The sequence below is a fragment of the Rhinopithecus roxellana genome, chromosome 1 (genome assembly GCF_007565055.1).
Source record: "Rhinopithecus roxellana isolate Shanxi Qingling chromosome 1, ASM756505v1, whole genome shotgun sequence".
In the NCBI taxonomy this organism is placed as follows: Eukaryota; Metazoa; Chordata; class Mammalia; order Primates; family Cercopithecidae; genus Rhinopithecus; species Rhinopithecus roxellana.
Window position 1 is genome coordinate 115810399 of NC_044549.1, and position 24089 is coordinate 115834487.

A 24089-nucleotide genomic window follows, 5' to 3' on the forward strand; every position below is an offset into this window, starting at 1 on the left:
ATTTCATTGAAGATCTTTAGATTTTTTGTTGTTGCTGTTCCCAGCCCATGGGGTTCTTTGTAATATTCTTCTGTATGCCTAGGTTCACTAATGTGCTTCTGATATGGTGCCTTCATTCTCAACTGTGGATAGTGTCCCCCAGTTCAGGGACTTTCTATTTGAACCTTCTCCTGAGGATAAACCTCTAGGCTTCTGCAGGAGTGATGGAGGTGGGAGGGGAGGAGGGACATTTTTGTCCAGCTGAAAAAAAAAAGGGGGGGAGGGATTTTATGGATCTAGCTGCATTTTAAACAGCGTTCAACCAATACTATTTTAGCCTCCTCTCTCGCTTCACTATCACTTCAAAGGGATATGTTGCTGTCAATTTTTGAGCCTTTAGGATATCGGGCATTGAGAATAAAAAGATTGATGCTCATTTCCTCCTCTGCCAAATTACAATTAACTTTTGTTGATCATATTTCCAACATTCTGGTGCCAATAACTCCTCTCTTTCTTCCCAGTCTTGAGGGTTGAGTTGTGACCTATAAAAAAAAATCCTTTATTTTCAGTGGTGTCAGAAGCATACAAAATTTGATGTGCTCAATTTGTCATCTTTACCCAGAAGAATAATTACCATGCTTCATATAAGTGAGGTTCAATAAAGTTATAGTTTTTTTTTTTACACATTTTCCTGAAAAATAAAAGAGAGAGTGGGAATTCCTACCAAGACAATCTAAAATCACAAAACCATGGCCAGAGCAGGAACACTGTGTTTTATTGCTGTTGTTGTTGTTGTTGAATGAGACCTGCAGGAAATGAGATGAACACTCTAGAGTTTGTCAGGGGAGAGGAAGCACCCAGTGTGCCAGGTGAAACGAGGGCAATCTGGACTCCTGAGTTTTGGTAGGCAGATAAAGTATTAGGCAAAAAGGTACATTATCCACAGAGACTCTGATAAAGGATTAAACTGGCAGCCTATATAGTCCACAATCACCTTTTAGTTGGCCCATGAGGGAAATCTGGATTTTTAGCTTCTTTTGAAACATGGACACAGGTGATTGTGGCTCACAGTCCTGCAAGGCCTTGGTCAGCAAGAGCTGAGCTGCTGCCTCTGTGGAAGGCCACCTGCCTGGCCTCCAAAAACACATGAATTTTCAACTTCTCTGAATATGCTTTAAGTATTTAAAAAGGAAGAATAAGGCCGGGTGCAGTGGCTCACACCTGTAATCCCAGCACTTTGGGAGGCTGAGGTGGGTGGATCATGAGGTCAGGAGATCGAGACCATCTTGGCCAACATGGCGAAACCCCATCTCTACTAAAATTTTAAAAAATTAGCTGGGCGTGGTGGCGAGTGCCTGTAATCCCCAGCTACTTGGGAGGCTGAGGCAGGGGAATCACTTGAACCTGGGAGGCAGAGGTTGCAGTGAGCTGAGATCGTGCCACTGCACTCCAGCCTGGTGACAGAACAAGACTCTGTCTCAAAAAAAAAGAAAAGAAACAACAACAACAAAAGCAATCCTAGTCATGGCAGAAAAACCCTACTTAAGTCAGAAAGAATTAAAACATTTATTGGGCATAAATATATTACATATACACTACAGATACAGTTAGGTATTACATATAGCATAGTATTTGCAAAATCTATACATTAAAATTGATATGGCAGTTTTAATACAATGTATATGAAATAGTCTAAAATTTACAATACAGGAAAACATGATTTTCTTTTTCTCCTAGAGTTGAAAAGCTTGGAATGTATGTCCAACAGTGAGGTAAAACATTTTATCTTTCAATTTAAAGAATTGTGCAAGGATAACATTCAAACACATTCAATTAGGGCACTTCTCAATTTTGACATGAATACTGAATTACTGTAGCCAACAAAACAAGGTTAGAAAATGCCAACATTTAAAGTTGATAAGAACAAGGCAGAGAATATGCAGAAAGTCTCTTTAAAAAGTGTTCTTTTTCAACAATTTCTTTGAGGACAAAGGGCAGTTTGCTTCACATGACTGGAATTTCTTGTGCCAGGGATGAGTTTGACATACAGAGAAGAGTCAGAGCATCAGAAGACCACTCATTCACTCCTCACATAGCAAAAGGGCAAAGAGATCAGGTTAATAGAACACTTTATTTTATTGTTCGTGTGTAATGGCAATATATATAGTTATATATCAATATCACATATACATATTTGTGATAGAAAACAGTGCCAAAGAGAGTAATAATTTTCTGACTGAAGGAATATAATGAATACCAAATAATGGAGAGCAATAAAATAAAGTGCTGTCAGCTTTTTATTTCACACACTTCAGCTTCCTGGTGGTTAAATGACAGTATGAAAATCTCAAGAAGATCAAATATTCATATAGATTTTGGCCTAAAGTACTATTTACTTAAAAAAAATTCAACCAATTCAGAGAATTTCTTTATAGCAGCAGTTCTGAAGTGTTTCAAAAAAGAGACTTCCCCAACCCCCCGAGAGGGGGCTTTGTACTCAGTTGAATTTTCGTTGCTTAAAAAATACCTCTCCCTGAAACACCTGCATGGAATTTTTTAGAAAATGCACATGCTGTGTCACAGTGGGTCACAGCACATGTTTAAACAGGGGGGTGAGTTTTGGAAGGCCAGAACTTTGGCAAAAATATATTTACCTCGATGCCATCAGTTTGCAAAGCTAATTAAACTAATTATTATAGTCAATAATAAAATACAGAACTCTCTAGTACTCACTACATCAATATAGGCACACAGAATAATTCATTGATCTCAGCATTTTCTTCCAAGAGATGATTATGGTTTTGGGGTACATGTAAACGTTTCAATCACTGATAATGGATTTCTTTCTTTTTTTTTTTTTTGGCATTTAATGCACTAGATGCTCTTATCTTTTTAAAAACACAAGAAAATGTCAGAAGATTAATAATACTACAGATGTTGCCAAGGAACAAGACTGACCTAAAATTACAAAAGTATAAAACACAAAAATATAACATGCTACAAGGGAAAATTAGTACATAAGTACATTTAAAAAATTTTTACAATAAATAAAGATTGCACTGTAATTGGCATTTAAAGTACTGTATGCAGAATATAGTATAAATAAACCAAAAACAAAATAATGTTGGTTTCCCCATGACTTTGGTATGGGAATATTATAAGCTAGTACAGGATACTGCATCTTAGACAACAAAGACCAAGCACAAAATAGCTATGATCAAGAAAAACCAAGTAGCAAAAATATACAAAAACAGAAGCAGGGGGATACACTGTGTCTGTTGCACCCTTTTGGAATATATTTGCACCTCCAACTCTTAAATGTCCCTGAGGTACTCGAACATTATGGACTTCATATAAATAATCCAATGACTTTGGGTTAAAATTGATTATCTCATGACTCAAAATAAACACATAAGAGTAACACTTTGCACTCCAATAGCACCTGTTGGTCAAATATCTCAAAGCACTTACAAACATAAGAATCCCCATTTTATTTTATTTTATTTTTCATGCATGGGAAAACTGAGGCACAGAGAGGTAAAGTGACGTGTTCAGGTCACGCAGCAAGTTAGTGACAGATCCAGGGAGAGAATCTAGGCTCTTTGATTCCCAAACACCCTGTGTTTACCATCAAACACCATTCCCTCTCCAACCATGGCCAGGCAACCCCACAGAAATAGAAACTACAAATTTAGATGACTCTCTTTTGGGTTTTATCAATTTTCATCTGCGGTTACATTAGTATTATGTGCACTGAATTAAGGTATTGAAATTCAATCACTTCATTGATACCTCAAAGAACAGCCTAAAGGCAAATGCTTCAAAAATAATGAGCTGACACATAAGAAGACTGCTCACAATTAGTGTAAATCATGGACAATGGGCAGAGGCACTAAACTGTCGCCAGTTCTTGTCATATAATTCTGGTCAAACATAACAGAATATAATAACTCTAGTGATTAGAAGTAGTTATATACAAAGACAAACAAACAAGTTAAAGCAGCCTTTAAAATAGCTGAACAAGAAAACAACTAACTATTGCACAATGCCCTCTTAAAGTTACTGCTATGAATTGATGTGGTAAAATCTACAATGCTCCATGATTTATAGGTGCATTCTGGTTACTTGATTTCTTATACAGGCAGCTCATAGTGTTAAAATTATAAGAAATACAGATTATTAAAACATTTTAGATTAAAGTACACATTTTGATTTAAATGAGCTAAACACAGTTAAATAACTGAGTGACAAAATGGTTGTTTAGGGCAGTCTTATCTGAGTGAACATATCTTCTGTATGTTGCTGTTGCTGTGTGGTAATACTCTGACAACAATGAAATCCTAGCCCTGTAAGTACACACACGGTGATTCATGTTTACAGATATAGATGATCAAGACATAAGAAGTGACTGGTGAATATAAATTACTAAACTGTAACAAAAAAAAATCAAAGGCTTGCAAAAGACATCAGTGAAAACAGAATGAATGAAGGTAAATCTGAAAATTTAAAGGAAAACATAAGAAAGCTAGCTTTTGGTATCTGGTATGCTTTTCTTCTTCTTTTTTTTTTTCCTTTTTCTTTTCTTTTTTTTTTTTTTAAATCCAGTTTAACCTCTTCCTAGTTTTGCATTTCAAAAAGGTGCACCAAAACACTGACAATTTTTTTCTAGCTAAATCTGTAAAACAGAGTATATAAATCAAAGAACAAAAGGGCTTTAAAAAGGGGAGTATCTGAATAAATGTGTGTATTAAAATGTGTAGCATTAATTCATACCTCTAGTTTTGTTGGGTTTACTTCATTAAGAAGTACTGTAATATAAAGGCAAATAAAATGGACAAAGTTGCAAAGCCAAGCACAATGATGGCTGCAAACTGTTCATCAGTAGGCATCATGCTCTTCATTTTGGGATCATCTAAGCTCCCCATGTCCCCTGTAAGCATGACCTCACTTCGTTGTAATACAAAAGCCGCAGAGGGGCTGAAGGCTCCGCTTAGCTCCTGAGAGGTGTCTAAACAGCGACGACATGCACATACGCGGAACCTGTAGTCTGTGTTGGTCTGGAGGCCTGAGATTTGGAATGTGGCTTCTTCTCCCTTGTACACCTTCAGGAAAAGAAAGAGTTCTAGTTAATTAATTTATAGCAACACTGTTGTCTCTAGAATAATCTTGGTTTAGATTCATTCCATTCACTCTTGGTTTACATTCAGTTTCACTCTTTCGTAACAAAAATGATATAAAAATGTATTTCTCTCAATCTGTATTCACACCATAAAAAGGGTATTCCAACACATTCTGAATGAAACAATGTAAAATCCAGTGACTCAAACTTTGACAGAAGGAGATAAGGCACTGACTAGAAATGCAGCTCACATTTTAAGTAGTAAAGATGCATCTCGCTAAATTTTATAATTTAAGTCGGTGGTCCCCAACCTTTTGGGCACCAGGGACTGGTTTTGTACAGGCCAATTTTTCCATGGACAGGGGTAGTTTCGAAATGAAATTGTTCCACCTCAGGTCATCAGGTGTTAGATCCACATAAGGAATGCACAACCTAGATCCCTTGTATACACAGTTCACAATAGGGTTCGTGCTCCTATGGGAATCTAATGCCTTACTGATCTGACAGGAGGCGGAGCTCAGGCAGCAATGCTCCTGCTCGCCACTCACTTCCTGCTGTGTGGCCTGGTTCCTAACAGGCCACTCACCAGTACTGGTATCCGGCCTGGGGGTTGGGGACTCCTGATTTAGACTATAAATCAGAAGATGTCATAATACAAATAGCTCTATGTTTTTGGTCTCAAGAACAAAGTTAACATTTTAAAATGGAAACAATTAAAAACTGAGCAAACAAAATGGAAATTTTCCAGCAGGATGATTTTTTGACAACTGGATACATACACTATAAACGCCTCCCCTCAAGATATCCTACCTCCACCTCAAGAGGTAGACACTATTCTGCCTTCTAATTCTGTAATTAATTTTGCTTGTACTAGGAGTTCACATAAATGGAATCACGCAGAACACACTCCCTTGCGCCTATGAGATTCACTCATGTTATCGAGCTATTTGGCAGTAGTTCCTTATGACTATACCTCAATTCCTCCATTTTCTTTTCAGTGGACATTTGGGTTATTTCCAGCTTGGAGGTTTCGTATAATAAAAATACTATTAATAAGAATGTTATGAATGTTTTTGTTCAAATTTTGAGAACTTATTTTTCTGGGTAAATACAAGGAAGTGCTGGGTCATAGAGTAGTTCTATAGTTAACTTCACAAGAAACAGTTTTCCCAAGAGATTGTATCCCTTTGCACTCCCATTAACAGCATGAGAGTCTGAGCTGCACCACATCCTCATCAACACTGATCGTCAGTCTTTTCTGTTTTAGCTATCCTAGTGGGTGTCAATGGTACCGTGACTGCATTTCTGTGATGCTTGAAGATGCTGCACATCTTTTCTCGTGCTTACTGGTTGTTCATGTACCTTCTTCTGTGAACAGTATGTACAAGTCTTTTGCCTATCTTTAATTTGCAATTTGCTTGACTTTTATTAATTTGCAGGGCCTTGCTATGTGATCTGGATATAAGTCCTTAGACAGATATATGTGTTGAGAATATTTTCTCCCAGTTTTCTGGCATGCCTAATTGTTTTCCTGAGGAATTTTTTTGGATGTAGCCCACTTTATCACAAACTAACATTTAAATAATTTGGTGGTCTGTCTTGAGTTTCCATCTCTGTATGACAAATCTGATTTCCTCTATTAAGAATCTGGGATGTTTTCTTCCTGTTTGTTAACACTAATCATCAAGAGGCTTACTATTATAGAAACTTGAAAATGACCAGTTTACTTAGACATTATCACATTCTGGTTGACTGAAACTAACAAAAGTCTCTGAAGGGGGATGGAGGAAGAAGGTCTCACAAGGTTCTTCTAGCAAAATGAAACCAATCCTCAAAAAACTTAAGAGGAAATGATAATCAGATTAAAATTGCATAAACATTTATGGCTTATATTAGAGTCAATGGATAGAAAAAATAGCTGAAACAAAACCAAATCAGTAAGAGATCTGGCTAATTAAAAAAGAAAGTAAAATTAATGGAACTCTATCTGAGTAGCACTGAGTTAATACCCGTGAAGTGCTTAAAACACACCTGGTATGAAGTTAGTGCACAGTAGGAGTTAGCTATTATTATTATTGATAATTAGAACTGAAAAATAACTCAGCAACAAACTATTTTAATAAATTTGTCAATTTTGTCAAACACTTTCTTTGCATCTAATGAGATAATTATATGGTTTTTGGCTTTCATTCTGTTAATGATGTATCACATTTGTCGATTTGGGTACGCTGAATCATCCTTGCATCCCAGGGATAAATCCTACTTGATCATGGTGGATGATCCTTTGATGTGTTGTTGAATTTGTTGGATTGGGATTGCTAGTATTATATTGGGGATTTTTACATCTATGTTCATAAAGGATATTGGCCTGTAATTTATTATTATCTTTTGTAATGTCCTTGCCTGCCTTTGGTATGAGGATAATGCTGGCCTTGCAAAAAAGAGTCTGGAAGTATTTCCTCCTCATTTACTTTTTTGAAAGAATCTGAGAAGGACTGGTATTAGTTATTTAAATATTTGGAAGAGTTCAGCCATGACGCCATCAGGTCCTAGGGTTTTCTTTGATGGAAAACTTACTGACTTCATCTCCTCACCCATTGGTCTATTAGATTTTCTATTTTTTCAGTGTTGGTAAGTTGCATATATCTAGAAATTTATACATTTCTTCTAGGTTATCCAATTTGTTGGCATATATTTATTCCTAATAGTCTCAAATGTTCCTGTGTATTTCTGTGGTATCTGATTTTGTGTCTTCTTGGCTTAGCTAAAGATGTGTTGATTTTCTCTTTTCAAAAAAAACAACTCTTAGTTTGGTTGATCTTTGTACTGTTTTTCTAGTCTCCGTTTATTTCTGTTTCCATCTTATTTCTTTCCTTCTGCTAACTTTGGACTTAATTTCTCCCTCCCCGCAGTTCCGTGTATAATATTAGGTTGGGATCTCTCTTCCTTTTTGATGTAGGTGTTTAAACTTTGCTTTTAGAACTGCTTTTGCTGTATCCCATACATTTTTTTTTTTTTTTTTGAGACAAGAGTCTTGCTCTGTCGCCCAGGCTGGAGTGCAGTGGCACAATCTTGGCTCACTGCAAGCTCCACCTCTCGGGTTCACGCCATTCTCCTGCCTCAGTCTCCCAAGTAGCTGGGACTACAGGCGCCCACCACCTCGCCCGGCTAATTTTTTGTATTTTTAGTAGAGATGGGTTTAGCCAGGATGGTCTCGATCTCCTGACCTTGTGATCCACCAGCCTCGGCCTCCCAAAGTGCTGGGATTACAGGCGTGAGCCACCGCGCCCAGCCGTATCCCACACATTTTAATACGGTGTATTTCCATTTGCCTCAAAAGATTTTTAAACTTCCATTTAATTTCTTCATTGACCCATTTGTTGTTCAGAAGCATGTTTTTTATTTCCATGTATTTGTGAATTTTCCAAAATTCCTTCTGGCATTGATTTCTAGTTTCTTAACACTGTGGTCTGAAAAGACACTTGATATAATTTCAGGCTTCTAAAATTTGCTGAGGCTTGTGTTGTGCCCTAACATTTGATCTATCCTGGAGAATGTTCCATGTATGCTTGAGAAGGATGTGTATACAGTTGCTGTTGGATGAAACATCAATTAGGCCCATTTGGTCTACAGTATTGTTCAAGTCCAATGTTTATTCATTTGTTCAAGTCCAATGGTTATTAAAGTCTCCTACTATTATTGTACTGCAATTTATTCCTCCCTTCAGATCCTTCAATATTTTATGTATTTAGGTGCTTCAATGTTGGGTGCATACATATTTATAACTATTATATCCTCTTGAGGAATCGATGCTCTTATCATTATATAATGTCCTTTTTGTAGTTTTTGACTTAAAGTCTATTTTGTCTCACATAAATTTAGCTATCCCTGCTTTCTTTTGGTTTCTATTTGCATGGGTATCTTTTTCCAACCTTTCACTTTCAGTCTATGTGTGTCCTTAAAAGTGAGGTGACTCTTGTAGGTAGCATACTGTTGGGTCTTAAAAAAAAAAAAAAATTCATGGCTGGGCACGGTGGCTCATGCCTGTAATCCCAGCACTTTGGGAGGCCGAGGTGGGTGGATCACCTGAACTCAGGAGTTCAAAACCAGTCTGACCAACATGATGAAACCTCATCTCTATTAAAAATATAAAAATTAGCCGTGTGGGATGGCATATGCCTGTAATCCCAGATTACTTAATCCCAGATACTCAGGAGCCTGAGGCAGGAGAATCACTTGGACCTGGGAGGTGGAGGTTGCAGCGAGCCGAGATTGTGCTATTGCACTCCAGCCTGGGAGACAGAGTGACACTCTGTTTCAAAAAAAAAAAAAAAAAAGAAAAAATTCATCCAGTTACTTTATGTCTTTTTATTGGTGACTTCAATCCAAATAATTCTGCCTATTAATACAAATACCCTAGAAATGAATTTCCAACAAATTCAACTTTGCTTGAAAAACTTGCCAGCTATTTAGTTAGTGGGAATCTACAAATGTCTCTACTACATGTTTCTAAAGCCCACTGTGTAAGCTTCCACCCAGAAACAGGACATTCCATTAGTGAATACAAGTGCACTGGACATGAATTTAGTGTTGGGTCCAGATTGAAAGACAGCAAAAGGATCTTATGATTTGGAACAGAGGCCAGGCTTCCAATGTTCACCTGGTAGTTACCCTTTTAAAGAGATTCCTCCCTCATTTTCAAACTTTACTTCAAGCATCTTATTATTATATTTTTGCTTAGTGACTAAACTCCAGACAACCAATTCTGCTTACTACTTATACTTTTCCAGATTTATCTTGCTTTTGTTATTATTTTTATAAGATTTTAAGCACATTCCTCCTGGTGAGTTATCTTGTTTCTTAAAATTGTGGCATGTGCCATAGCTGTTTTGAGTTACAGATAGCCTAGGCTGCAGCAACTAAGAAGAGCTGTAAGCAAACCCCACGCGGTCCTGAGAGACAATTCCTTTCTCACTGCTCACAGTTCCAATGATGAATCTAAATGAATGTTTGAAGATGAGTCCATTGTTATGGTGACTGCCCCAATCCATACACAGCCAGCTATTCAAGAGTTCAGACTACACCACAAGGAAACTGCTTCTCTGTAAGTTATTTCCCAACATGTGAGGGGTCTCAGGAAAACAATAGCCATTTTTTTTTCTTTAAACAGAGCTTTTAGTTGTGAATGTTCTTTATTTTCTTAATTTATATTTAATTTCTTAAGTATAGAATGCTTTTCTTGGAAACTGTTCATGAAGGGGATAATTTGCAACCTCTGGGACTATACCAGGTTGATAAAGCAAGTCCTTCCACATTTGCCATCTGGGCTTTGAAGATGGTTTCCCTATCTTCAAAGTCACAGGTATACAATTTATTCTGACACTCTATGGTGGTGATAAGTTAATGTTGGGATGTTTATCAAGTTGGAGAAAAGCTGACATCTGAGCAAAGTTTTCTGATATACCTCTTTCACTGATCCTTTTGCAGGTGACACCTCTTGAAATATTTGTTTACCCTGATTATCAAAGGGTCAAATAACGTAGTCATTAAGAGTTCTTTTTCTCTGTGCAATCCTGGGAGCTGGGTCTGGCTGGTGTGACTTGGCACTAGGAAGCATTAAGAAGACTTTTCTCAAGCACAGAAACTGGAATCAGGATTTCACTCGAAGTCCTTTGCTCTGCTACTTACTAGGTCTGTGATCTCATGCAAGTAACAGCTTTGTGCCTTAGTTTTCTCATCTTTAACACAGAGCTAGAACCAGTACCTAATAGTAATATTACTCCAAAGGAGGTAGAGGATCAATTGAGAAAATGGATGTGGAAAATGCTTTGCAAAAGGAATATGCTGGAGGGTAAGTCTGCTTTATTGAATTTAATCTTCTTAATCATGCTGTCAGGTAAATATCATTACTTTCATTTTAGAGACAAAGAAACTAAGGCTCAGAGAGGCTGTTAATTTCTTAAAGTCTCTTAGCAAATAAGGGCAGTTTGGATCCCAGATGAGATCCCACTTCTAACTCAAACACCGACCCTCACCACTGAAATTGCCCCAGCTCTGCCTGTTCCATTATTGTCCTCCACTTTACTCCTCTTCTAATGACTACGGTGTGACATTGTGTCCAGGTTTCATGGCCTCTGACTTTGTCTTCCCATATCTCGCTGCTAACCCCCTGGTATTTCCATGAAACACCTTCTAAATCATCCTCCCATGGCTCCTGCTGCTTCATAAAGGAAAACACTATCTTTTATGATGTTCTTGAAAGCAGCTCTCTGCTCAGTTTCTGCTAAACACTTGGACATTGTTTTTGTGATGTGGCCTCTAATTTCTGCCATCAAACAATGACGTCGCTGTACAAAACCACTTAATAACCTATCCCCACAAATGTTTTAGAGACTTCTGGAAAGTGAATATAAATGTACATTTATATCTATTTTAATTATTTCTACAGTTTCCAGAATTTGTATGGCTACATTCTCTTTTAAAAAGTGGGCTCAACGGGAGGATCATTTGAGGTTAGGAGTTCAAGACAAACCCTGGTAAGATTAAAAACAAAAAAAGTGAGCCCAAACGTATATTTAATTTCCCAGAAACCCAATTTAGAGACTCTTGAACAAAGACTTCATATATTAATTTTAACGAAACTTCCCAACTTTAACTTTGTAGAGTGGAAGGTATCTGAAAATGTATTTTAAAAATAAAGGAATCCTACTTTTCTTGTACCATTAGGCAAAAAACATAGTAAAATAATATGAATAGCTAACTGAAGGGAACTTTCTTAACGAAAGCCTAATCAAAAGTTAGCTTTTAATTTGTAAATGTTTTTCTTTTAGCTATTCTTGTTATTTTAATAGGAACAGCTTCCCTCTTTGACAAGCCTTGCCAACACAATGTTAACATTATCTTTTTTACATTTAAGATAAATATATTGAGTGAGACAGTATTCTATTATTTCCATATCTCCACAGCAACCAGCACAATGGCTTGAACAAAGTAGATGCTCAGTGAATGTTCTCTAATTAGAACCCTCAAATACTCAAAGAGTAGACATTCTGATACCACAATGTTTGAAAAGAGAAACTAACAAGTAAATGTGAACAGTAAGCATTCAGATGCACACACAGACCACAGGGGCAAGAGAGAGTCTGGTATAGGTACATTAAAAGATGGAGTCTATTGATAGAAAATATGGAGTTTCTAGTATATTTTATGCACGTGAATAGTTTTTCTTTTTTCTTTTTTTTTTGAAACAGAGTCTCGCTCTGTCGCTCAGGCTGGAGTGCAGTGGGGTGATCTTCGCTCACTGCAAGCTCCGCCTCCTGGGTTCATGCCATTCTCCTGCCTCAGCCTCCCGAGTAGCTAGGAATACAGGCGCCCGCCACCATGACTGGCTAATTTTTTGTATTTTTAGTAGAGACAGGGTTTCACTGTGTTAGCCAGGATGGTCTCTATCTCTCGATCTTGTGATCTGCCCGCCTCGGCCTTCCAAAGTGCTGGGATTACAGGCATGAGCCACCCCCAACACGTGAATAGTTTTTCTAATATGTTCTAATAGTTTTTGAAGTGATCCAAATATTAAAACTTTGCAAATACTCTTCTAGTTGTATAAATACGTAAATGTGAGAGCACACATACTTCATAGCTTGTCTATCTTGGCTGTGACTATAATGTCCTTAAAAGCCAGCAAATTCACACAGACCAGTGTGGTGAGGGCAGTTATATCTCAGTGAAGATTTTTTTAGAGTAACAGATTAAGGATTTTCAGGTTCAAAGAAAGTAAAAAAGACGAGCTTTAAAATGAAATGTAATGTCTCAATTTTTTTAACTAAATGGTTGCATGGGAAATAAGCCAATCATATTTTATACAACTAAATGAAATAAATTTTTGAGTTATTACACTTGTAAACCTATGTTATTAACTATAAACTGATGGGGTTTTAAAACTAAAATATGAGATCCAAAAGCCCCAGATACGATTAAGAACCCCAAATAACTGAAAATTAATTCAACATCTTTGTAATACCTGTCCCTTGAAGGTGATAACTTTCTGCAGATGAGAAACATAGCCCACCCCCACATGAAGATAACAGACTCGTGTGATTATGGGATTACGGATTAAGTGGGATAACATGTAGCAACCTCCTAGGACGGGGCTTGGAATGTAGTAGGCATCTAAGAAATGTCAACATGACATATTATATTGCTACTTGATTGTACTTTCCCTGCCCCCCCCTTGCAGGAATCATGTGTAACACTCTAGGACAAATGCTTGGAGCCAGGGACCCTTGGGGCCTACAAATATAGGACTTGCAGAAGTCAAACGGAAGGGGAGCCTCATGATGCTGACTTGGTGTCCAGGCATGGCCACAGACACTTACAACCCACAGTACTTAGGAACTAATGATGTCACAAAAATCACCACGTTGCCAGGCCTGCCATATACAGCTGTGCCTGTGCCAGGGCTGTGCAGCTCTGCGCATTAGGGCAGCAGGCCATGCCTTGTGTCCCTTTGTTTTCATTCATTTTGACAAAGGCACCATTATGGGCTTTTCCTTTTGACTCAATCCAATTTAAACGGCACGGCTCCATTTGAGATGTTTTTTATTGAAGTAACCAATCATAATATTGTAATAAGTATAGAAGCATTATTATTTTTACAAAGACTATTTCTGTTCTTGATTTGATGAACAATATATTTTAAAGTAATCTTGACATGTTTATTCCAAATGAGAGGATTTAAAGTAATACCCAGACAACTGAAATGAAGAATCCATAACCCTTAATTCAAAATAACATGCTGCACAGTTGAAATCCTGTAAATAACAGGAAGCTTTTTGGGAAGGGTGGCGAGAACACTGCATGCTCGGCTGCTGGAGGCTTACCTTCATCTCTTTATTAATGTCACCCCTCCCAAGGACTGAAAGGGAGATATAATTGCACCATGTTGTCATCTGTACAGCTCCTTCTCATGACTGAATGATCTGATGCTCACAGTAACGATCGGAGTTAGAGTTACAATGAGAAAGCCAAGACTCAGGTAGGTGAATTAATTCCTCAATAATTACATGACTATGGGAGGAAGACTTGTCCCCATGTCTCCCCTACTATGCCTACCAGGCTCAAGGGGAAATGTGCTAACCTGCAGGCCCCCTCTATTGAGGGCATAATGTTGGGCAGGTAACTTTGTCCTTGAGCCAAATATGACAGGCAAGGGTACCGTTACTGAACTGCTTCCTGGGGGTTTTCACCCAATGGGCCTATAAACTCTTAGAAGACTACCCAGGAATCCCTCACAATGTAAAACACCTGACAGTTTCTCAATAAACCAGGGGTCCTCTACCTGGACTCCATGAAAGTGACTATCATTTCATTTTACATGAAATTTTAAGGAGAGGTATGGGTACATGTATGGGAATTTTTCTGATATAAGGGGTCACAGCCTTCAGATACTTAAATGAACCTATAAAACTAAAACAAACTAAGAATCAGTAAAATAAATGATGGTTTTTAAAGAGGTCTATCTTGATCTATTTTTACTTTGTTCTAAATCTGACCCTTCATTCATGCAGAAATAAAAAACTGTGCTATGAGACAGTCATAGCCTCATTGTTTAATTTCTGTATTAGGGAAATGAGTTGAAAGTCATTAAAAAAAATGATGAAGGGGCTGGGCAGGGTGGTTCACGCCTGTAATCCCTGCACTTTGGGAGGTTGAGGCAGGTGGATCACTTGAGGTCAGGAGTCCGAGACCAGCCTGGCCAACATGGTGAAATCCCATCTCTACTAAAAATACAAAAATTGGCCTGGCATGGTGGCAGGTGCCTTTAATCCCATCTACTTGGGAAGCCGAGACAAGAGAATCACTTAAACCTGGGAGGCAGAGGTTGCACTGAGCCGAGATCATGCCACTGTACTCCAGCCTGGGTGACAGAACAAGACTCCATCTCAAAAAAAAAAAAAAAAAAAAAAAAAAAAAAATGGAGGCTCCAGCCAGGATGTGTTGCAGACTCCCAAGACTTTAAAATACTTTGGTCAAGAGAAGATCTTTCCTTGTGGTACTTTTTGTGATACCATGTAGAATCAATGCACGCCTTGATACTATATTCTAAGAATGATACAAGATAAAAATATATTGATACAGAAATACCATCAAATTAACTGTGGAGCTTTATAGATTTCTAGATACTTCAGAGGTTTTCTTTATGAAACAAATCTGAGCACCAAGAATTTCAGTAATTTTTCATAAATTTTGACTGCCAATAGGTAATAATTTCTCACAATTTGTTGATCCTTTCTTTGTCTTCAATGCTTATATTCAAATTCTTGTAAAAGTTATTGCTGCCTGAAAAGGAATATGAATATGAATTGTTTTGCTTTACTTCTTATTATGCATGAAACTGTCTATGCCATATCTTGTGCAAAATAAGAAGTCACATGCATATAGACACAATTTTCGTTCTTTTAAAGAATACTTGACAGTTAATCCTGTTTGAAAAGAAGTTTTAAGCTTCCTGGAGAAAAAGCTGTGCTTGGAATGTTTATTAAATGGCAAAAGGCAAACCAAATATGCATGCAATCTAATGAAGAGTAAAATTGTGAGTAATAATTTAATACTTCAAGTTAATAGACTAATAATTAAAATCAGTCTCTTGCCCCACATCGTGACACTTGAACAACAGAAAGCGAATCACCTAGAACCAAGGCAAAGTTAGAGTTGATGCTTCAAGCAAAACATCAGAAAAGGCCATGGCCCTTGTCATATGTTGCCTATAAAAATGAGCTTGGGGGAGGGGCCGGGCGCAGTGGCTCACGCCTGTAATCCCAGCACATCGGGAGGCCGAGGAGGGCAGATCACGGGGTTAGGAGATCGAGACCATCCTGGCTAACACAGTGAAATCCCGTCTCTACTAAAAATACAAAAAATTAGCCGGGCATGGTGGTGGGCGCCTGTAGTCCCAGCTACTCGGGAGGCTGAGGCAGGAGAATGGCGTGAACCCGGGAGGCGGAGGTTGCAGTGAGCCGAGATCGTGCCACTGCACTCCAGCCTGGGCGACACAGTGAGACTCTGTCCAAAAAAAGAAAAACCAAAAAAGAGTGTGGGGGAAGAGGATATTATCCTATTAGGGGTGATTTTTTTCTTTCTATGCTGAAATTTACTCTCCTCACCACTGCAGGTATAAATAACCCTGGTGCTTTGAAACTGCGTCTTTCACGCATGCAGGAAACATTTACTGAGTGCCAAACTATGTGCCAGTACTGGAAAAATAAAAATGAATAACACAAGCCCATGTATTAGTGGGTCCTGTCTGATTAGTGCTATAATTGAGGTATGCACAGTGAGCCTGTAGCTCCGCTGTGGTGGATGTATAGCAATAATTACCTCTCATTTTCTTTTGCTTTGCCTCTATGAATTCAAAGCCCGTTGCCTGTTATCCTTGAACTATAATTATTTTAACCATTGTTCTGCACACATAAATATGTTTTATTCCCCAGCTCATGTCCAGAACAATGAATGAAGTACTAAAACATCATGTTTAAGTTAATGTTTGCTGAATAGGGAGAAGTCCAAGAAAAAAAAAGAAACCAGTACAAATTGTCCCTGACTCAACTGTGGCTTTTCATGTACCACTATTCTCCTTAATCATTTCTTGGTAAATGCAGGAAGCACATGGGCATGTGGAGAATGCTAACCCCCTCATCTACTGAGCCTGCCATACAGTACTGTATTTTCTTTCACCTGTTTACAACAAGACACGTTTTGTTTATAACTGGTTACAATAAGAAAAATATTCTGTGGCATACACATGATTATGCATTAGTATATTAGCATTTATATGGCCACGGGTCTAAATATGTAACATTAAACAGACAACAGATTCAAAACAGACCATCTGCCAATAAAATCTAAATTACTGAATAGATTCTCCTATAGTTTGGCAATGCCTGATGTGTATAGATATCAAGCAAACGATGCTGCTTTTTTCAACAGAAAACAGCATACACCTGTGCTTTGGGAAGCAGAACATTTTTCCAACAACACGTGGAAAACATGGCACGTAGAATAAAAGATTTTTACAATACAATAACAAATGTGCGATCAATGTACTGTCGGGAAATGAATTATCGTTGAGCATCAAATGGTATGTTGTAAAATTTCTTAACACCTCATTTCACGTTGCTATGGAACAGAATAAATTCTCTGCTCTCTATTTGAGCTAAGACCCTGAAACCAATCATATCTTTCTGGTAAAATAAAACAATTACACATGTAAGTTATTTACTCTGAAATGGAATATATTGTACAAAATGAGATTCAAAAATAAAAGGAACCATAGTGTTTTTGTTCTTATTTAAGAGGAATCATGGAAACTTCGGTGACATCATCCACTGATGTTAATTGACACTGGTAGATGTCATATTTAGGATAAAGTTTTTTGTTTAAAACAATTCAATCTTTTTTCGGATACATCATAACAAAGTACAGCAAAATGTCCAAAATTACCTTTTATTTTTAAACACATTTTATTTGCCAATATTCTTTAACATATAGCAAACACCAATGAGCAATTTAGCGGAAACTCTGAATCAAATGACTTTCTACTTGTGTATTTGGAACTGAACAAAGTTATTTTATAAATTATGCTAGTGTTTCAGAAAACAGGTGACATTTATGTTTGATATAAATGAATGCCCCTACTAAAAGTGCTGATGAAGAATGCACCTCAGCTTTCCTAATGGAATACATAATATTTATATTCTGATCTGACAAAAACACGTTCTAGGGACTATTATGAAAGCCTGTAGAGTATCTAAATCCTTCAGAGTCAGTGATCTGATTCTTCTTTGGAAGAATTAAGAATCAACAAGGGCTATGAAGCATGATAAAACTAATTTCTTATCTGGCTATATTCCAACTGCATTCTCTCTTACATGGGTTTATTATGTGATCTACAGAGCCTTGCTACGCAAATTACGGTCCATGGATCAGCAATGTCAGTGTCACCTGGGAGGGTGAATCTCCACCAAAGACCTACCAGGTCAGAATCTGCATTTTAACAGATTCCCAGGTAATTCCTTTGACATTAAAGGGTGACATGCATGACTTAGAGCTTCTGAATCACAGGCCTCCAGGGCCTACGCATCATCTCCCTTAACCTTCCATTACTTCTACAAAAAAGGTAGACGGGGGCGGGGGGGGGGGGGGGGGTGGCGTGGAGCAAGATGGCCGAATAGGAACAGCTCCAGTCTCCAACTCCCGGCGTGAGCGACACAGAACACCGGTGATTTCTGCATTTTCAACTGAGGTACTGGGGTCATCTCACTGGGGAGTGCCGGACAATCGGTGCTGGTCAGCTGCTGTAGCCCGACCAGCGAGAGCTGAAGCAGGGCGAGGCGTTGCCTCACCTGGGAAGCGCAAGGGGGAAGGGAATCCCTTTTCCTAGCCAGGCGAACTGAGACACACAACACCTGGAAAATCGGGTAATTCCCAGCCCCAATACTGCGCTTTAAGCAAACGGGCACACCAGGAGATTATACCCACACCTGACCGGGAGGGTCCCACGGCCACGGAGCCTCCCTCATTGCTAGCACAGCAGTCTGCGATCTAACCGCAAGGCAGCAGCGAGGCAGGGGGAGGGGCACCCGCCATTGCTGAGGCTTAAGCAGGTAAACAAAGGCGCTGGGAAGCTCGAACTGGGTGGAGCTCACAGGCAGCTCAAGGAAACCTGCCTGTCTCTGTAGACTCCACCTCTGGGGACAGGGCACAGCTAAAAAACAACAGGGGAAGCAGCAGAGGCCTGTGCAGACCCGAACGACTCTGTCTGACAGCTTTGAAGAGAGCAGTGGATCTCTCAACACGGAGGTTGAGATCTGAGAACGGACAGACTGCCTGCTCAAGTGGGTCCCTGACCCCTGAGTAGCCTAACTGGGGGACATCCCCCACTAGGGGCAGTCTGACACCCCACACCTCACAGGCTGGAGTACACCCCTGAGAGGAAGCTTCCAAAGTAAGAATCAGACAGGTACACTCGCTGTTCAGCAATATTCTATCTTCTGCAACCTCTGCTGCTGATACCCAGGCAAACAGGGTCTGGAGTGGACCTCAAGCAATCTCCAACAGACCTACAGCTGAGGGTCCTGACTATTAGAAGGAAAACTATCAAACAGGAAGAACACCTATACCAAAACCCCATTAGTACGTCACCATCATCAAAGACCAGAGGCAGATAAAACCACAAAGATGGGGAAGAAGCAGGGCAGAAAAGCTGGAAATTCAAAAAATAAGAGCGCATCTCCCCCTGCAAAGGAGCGCAGCACATTGCCAGCAATGGATCAAAGCTGGTCAGAGAATGACTTTGACAAGATGAGAGAAGAAGGCTTCAGTCCATCAAACTTCTCAGAGCTAAAGGAGGAATTACGTACCCAGCTCAAAGAAACTAAAAATCTTGAAAAAAGAGTGGAAGAATTGATAGCTAGAATAATTAATGCATAGAAGGTCATAAATGAAATGACAGAGATGAAAACCATGACACGAGAAATACGTGACAAATCCACAAGCTTCACTAACCGACTTGATCAACTGGAAGGAAGAGTATCAGCGATTGAGGATCAAATGAATGAAATGAAGCGAGAAGAGAAACCAAAAGAAAAAAGAAGAAAAAGAAATGAACAAAGCCTGCAAGAAGTATGGGATTATGTAGAAAGACCAAATCTACGTCTGATTGGGGTGCCTGAAAGTGAGGGGGAAAATGGAAGCAAGTTGGAAAACACTCTTCAGGATATCATCCAGGAGAACTTCCCCAGCCTAGTAGGGCAGGCCAACATTCAAATTCAGGAAATACAGAGAACGCCACAAAGATACTCCTCCAGAAGAGCAACTCCAAGACACATCATTGCCAGATTCACCAAAGTTGAAATGAAGGAAAAAATCTTAAGGGCAGCCAGAGAGAAAGGTCGGGTTACCCACAAAGGGAAGCCCATCAGACTAACAGCAGACCTCTCGGCAGAAACTCTCCAAGCCAGAAGAGAGTGGGGGCCAATATTCAACATTCTTAAAGAAAAGAATTTTAAACTCAGAATTTCATATCCAGCCAAACTAAGTTTCATAAGTGAAGGAGAAATAAAATCCTTTACAGATAAGCAAATGCTTAGAGATTTTGTCACCACCAGGCCTGCCTTACAAGAGACCCTGAAGGAAGCACTAAACATGGAAAGGAACAACCGGTACCAGCCATTGCAAAAACATGCCAAAATGTAAAGACCATCGAGGCTAGGAAGAAACTGCATCAACTAACGAGCAAAAAAAACCAGTTAATATCTTAATGGCAGGATCAAGTTCACACATAACAATATTAACCTTAAATGTTAATGGACTAAATGCTCCAATTAAAAGACACAGACTGGCAAATTGGATCAAGAGTCAAGACCCATCAGTCTGCTGTATTCAGGAGACCCATCTCACATGCAGAGACCTACATAGGCTCAAAATAAAGGGATGGAGGAAGATCTACCAAGCAAATCGAGAACAAAAAAAAGCAGGGGTTGCAATCCTAGTCTCTGATAAAATAGACTTTAAACCATCAAAGATCAAAAGAGACAAAGAAGGCCATTACATAATGGTAAAGGGATCAATTCAACAGGAAGAGCTAACTATCCTAAATATATATGCACCCAATACAGGAGCACCCAGATTCATAAAGCAAGTCCTTAGAGACTTACAAAGAGACTTAGACTCCCATACAATAATAATGCGAGACTTCAACACTCCACTGTCAACATTAGACAGATCAACGAGACAGAAAGTTAACAAGGATATCCAGGAATTGAACTCATCTCTGCACCAAGTGGACCTAAGAGACATCTATAGAACTCTCCACCCCAAATCAACAGAATATACATTCTTCTCAGCACCACATCGCACTTATTCCAAAATTGACCACATAATTGGAAGTAAAGCACTCCTCAGCAAATGTACAAGAACAGAAATTATAACAAACTGTCTCTCAGACCACAGTGCAATCAAACTAGAACTCAGGACTAAGAAACTCAATCAATCGCTCAACTACATGGAAACTGAACAACCTGCTCCTGAATGACTACTGGGTACATAACGAAATGAAGGCAGAAATAAAGATGTTCTTTGAAACCAATGAGAACAAAGATACAACATACCAGAATCTCTGGGACACATTTAAAGCAGTGTGTAGAGGAAATTTATAGCATTAAATGCCCACAAGAGAAAGCTGGAAAGATCTAAAATTGACACTCTAACATCACAATTAAAAGAACTGGAGAAGCAAGAGCAAACACATTGAAAAGCTAGCAGAAGGCAAGAAAAAACTAAGATCAGAGCAGAACTGAAGGAGATAGAGACACAAAAAACCCTCCAAAAAAATCAATGAATCCAGGAGTTGGTTTTTTGAAAAGATCAACAAAATTGACAGACCGCTAGGAAGACTAATAAAGAAGAAAAGAGAGAAGAATCAAATAGATGCAATAAAAAATGATAAAGGGGATATCACCACGGACCCCACAGAAATACAAACTACCATCAGAGAATACTACAAACACCTCTACGCAAATAAACTAGAAAATCTAGAGGAAATGGATAATTTCCTGGACACTTACACTCTTCCAAGACTAAACCAGGAAGAAGTTGAATCCCTGAATAGACCAATAGCAGGCTCTGAAATTGAGGCAATAATTAATAGCCTACCAACCAAAAAAAGTTCAGGACCAGATGGATTCACAGCTGAATTCTACCAGAGGTACAAAGAGAAGCTGGTACCATTCCTTCTGAAACTATTCCAATCAATAGAAAAAGAGGGAATCCTCCCTAACTCATTTTATGAGGCCAACATCATCCTGATACCAAAGCCTGGCAGAGACACAACAAAAAAAGAAAATTTTAGACCAATATCCCTGATGAACATCGATGCAAAAATCCTCAATAAAATACTGGCAAACTAGATTCAGCAGCACATCAAAAAGCTTATCCACCATGATCAAGTGGGCTTCATCCCTGGGATGCAAGGCTGGTTCAACATTCGCAAATCAATAAACGCAATCCAGCATATAAACAGAACCAAAGACAAGAACCACATGATTATCTCAATAGATGCAGAAAAGGCTTTTGACAAAATTTAACAGCCCTTCATGCTAAAAACGCTCAATAAATTCGGTATTGATGGAACGTACCTCAAAATAATAAGAGCTATTTATGACAAACCCACAGCCAATGTCATACCGAATGGGCAAAAACTGGAAAAATTCCCTTTGAAAACTGGCACAAGACAGGGATGCCCTCTCTCACCACTCCTATTCAACATAGTCTTGGAAGTTCTGGCTAGGGCAATCAGGCAAGAGAAAGAAATCAAGGGTATCCAGTTAGGAAAAGAAGAAGTCAAATTGTCCCTGTTTGCAGATGACATGATTGTATATTTAGAAAACCCCATTGTGTCAGCCCAAAATCTCCTTAAGCTGATAAGCAACTTCAGCAAAGTCTCAGGATACAAAATCAATGTGCAAAAATCACAAGCATTCTTATACACCAGTAACAGACAAACAGAGAGCCAAATCAGGAATGAACTTCCATTCACAATTGCTTCAAAGAGAATAAAATACCTAGGAATCCAACTTACAAGGGATGTAAAGGACCTCTTCAAGGAGAACTACAAACCACTGCTCAGTGAAATAAAAGAGGACACAAACAAATGGAAGAACATACCATGCTCATGGATAGGAAGAATCAATATCGTGAAAATGGCCATACTGCCCAAGGTTATTTATAGATTCAATGCCATCCCCATCAACCTACCAATGAGTTTCTTCACAGAACTGGAAAAAATGGCTTTAAAGTTCATATGGAACCAAAAAAGAGCCCGCATTGCCAAGACAATCCTAAGTCAAAAGAACAAAGCTGGAGGCATCATGCTACTTGACTTCAAACTATACTACAAGGGTACAGTAACCAAAACAGCATGGTACTGGTACCAAAACAGAGATATAGACCAATGGAACAGAACAGAGTCCTCAGAAATAATACCACACATCTACAGCCATCTGATCTTTGACAAACCTGAGAGAAACAAGAAATGGGGAAGGGACTCCCTATTTAATAAATGGTGCTGGGAATACTGGCTAGCCATAAGTAGAAAGCTGAAACTGGATCCTTTCCTTACCCCTTATACGAAAATTAATTCAAGATGGATTAGAGACTTAAATGTTAGACCTAATACCATAACAACCCTAGAAGAAAACCTAGGTAGTACCATTCAGGACATAGGCATGGGCAAGGACTTCATGTCTAAAACACCAAAAGCAATGGCAGCAAAAGCCAAAATTGACAAATGGGATCTGATTAAACTAAAGAGCTTCTGCACAGCAAAAGAAACTACCATCAGAGTGAACAGGCAACCTACAGAATGGGAGAAAATTTTTGCAATCTACTCATCTGACAAAGGGCTAATATCCAGAATCTACAAAGAACTCAAACAAATTTACAAGAAAAAAACAAACAACCCCATCAAAAAGTGGGCAAAGGATATGAACAGACATTTCTCAAAAGAAGACATTCATACAGCCAGCAGACACATGAAAAAATGCTCATCATCACTGGCCATCAGAGAAATGCAAATCAAAACCACAATGAGATACCATCTCACACCAGTTAGAATGGCAATCATTAAAAAGTCAGGAAACAACAGGTGCTGGAGAGGATGTGGAGAAATAGGAACACTTTTACACTGTTGGTGGGATTGTAAACTAGTTCAACCATTATGGAAAACAGTATGGCAATTCCTCAAGGATCTAGAACTAGATGTACCATATGACCCAGCCATTGCACTACTGGGTATATACCCAAAGGATTATAAATCATGCTGCTATAAAGACACATGCACACCCATGTTTATTGTGTCACTATTCACAATAGCAAAGACTTGGAATCAACCCAAATGTCCATCAGTGACAGACTGGATTAAGAAAATGTGGCACAT

The 24089-nt window shown here is 38.8% G+C and overlaps 1 protein-coding gene across 4 annotated transcripts in view; it reads right to left on the reverse strand.

Moving 5' to 3' along the window:
* Positions 1 to 1521: 1521 nt before the first annotated feature.
* The window catches only part of FNDC3B (fibronectin type III domain containing 3B), a 373640-nt gene continuing 351072 nt past the window's right edge, over positions 1522 to 24089 (reverse strand). For all 4 annotated transcript variants that reach the window (XM_010356910.2, XM_010356911.2, XM_030929406.1 and 1 more), the window contains one exon: positions 1522 to 5081. In XM_010356910.2, the coding sequence (XP_010355212.1) occupies positions 4770 to 5081 (312 nt within the window). In that variant the 3' untranslated portion in view covers positions 1522 to 4769. The remainder of the gene's footprint in view (positions 5082 to 24089) is intronic.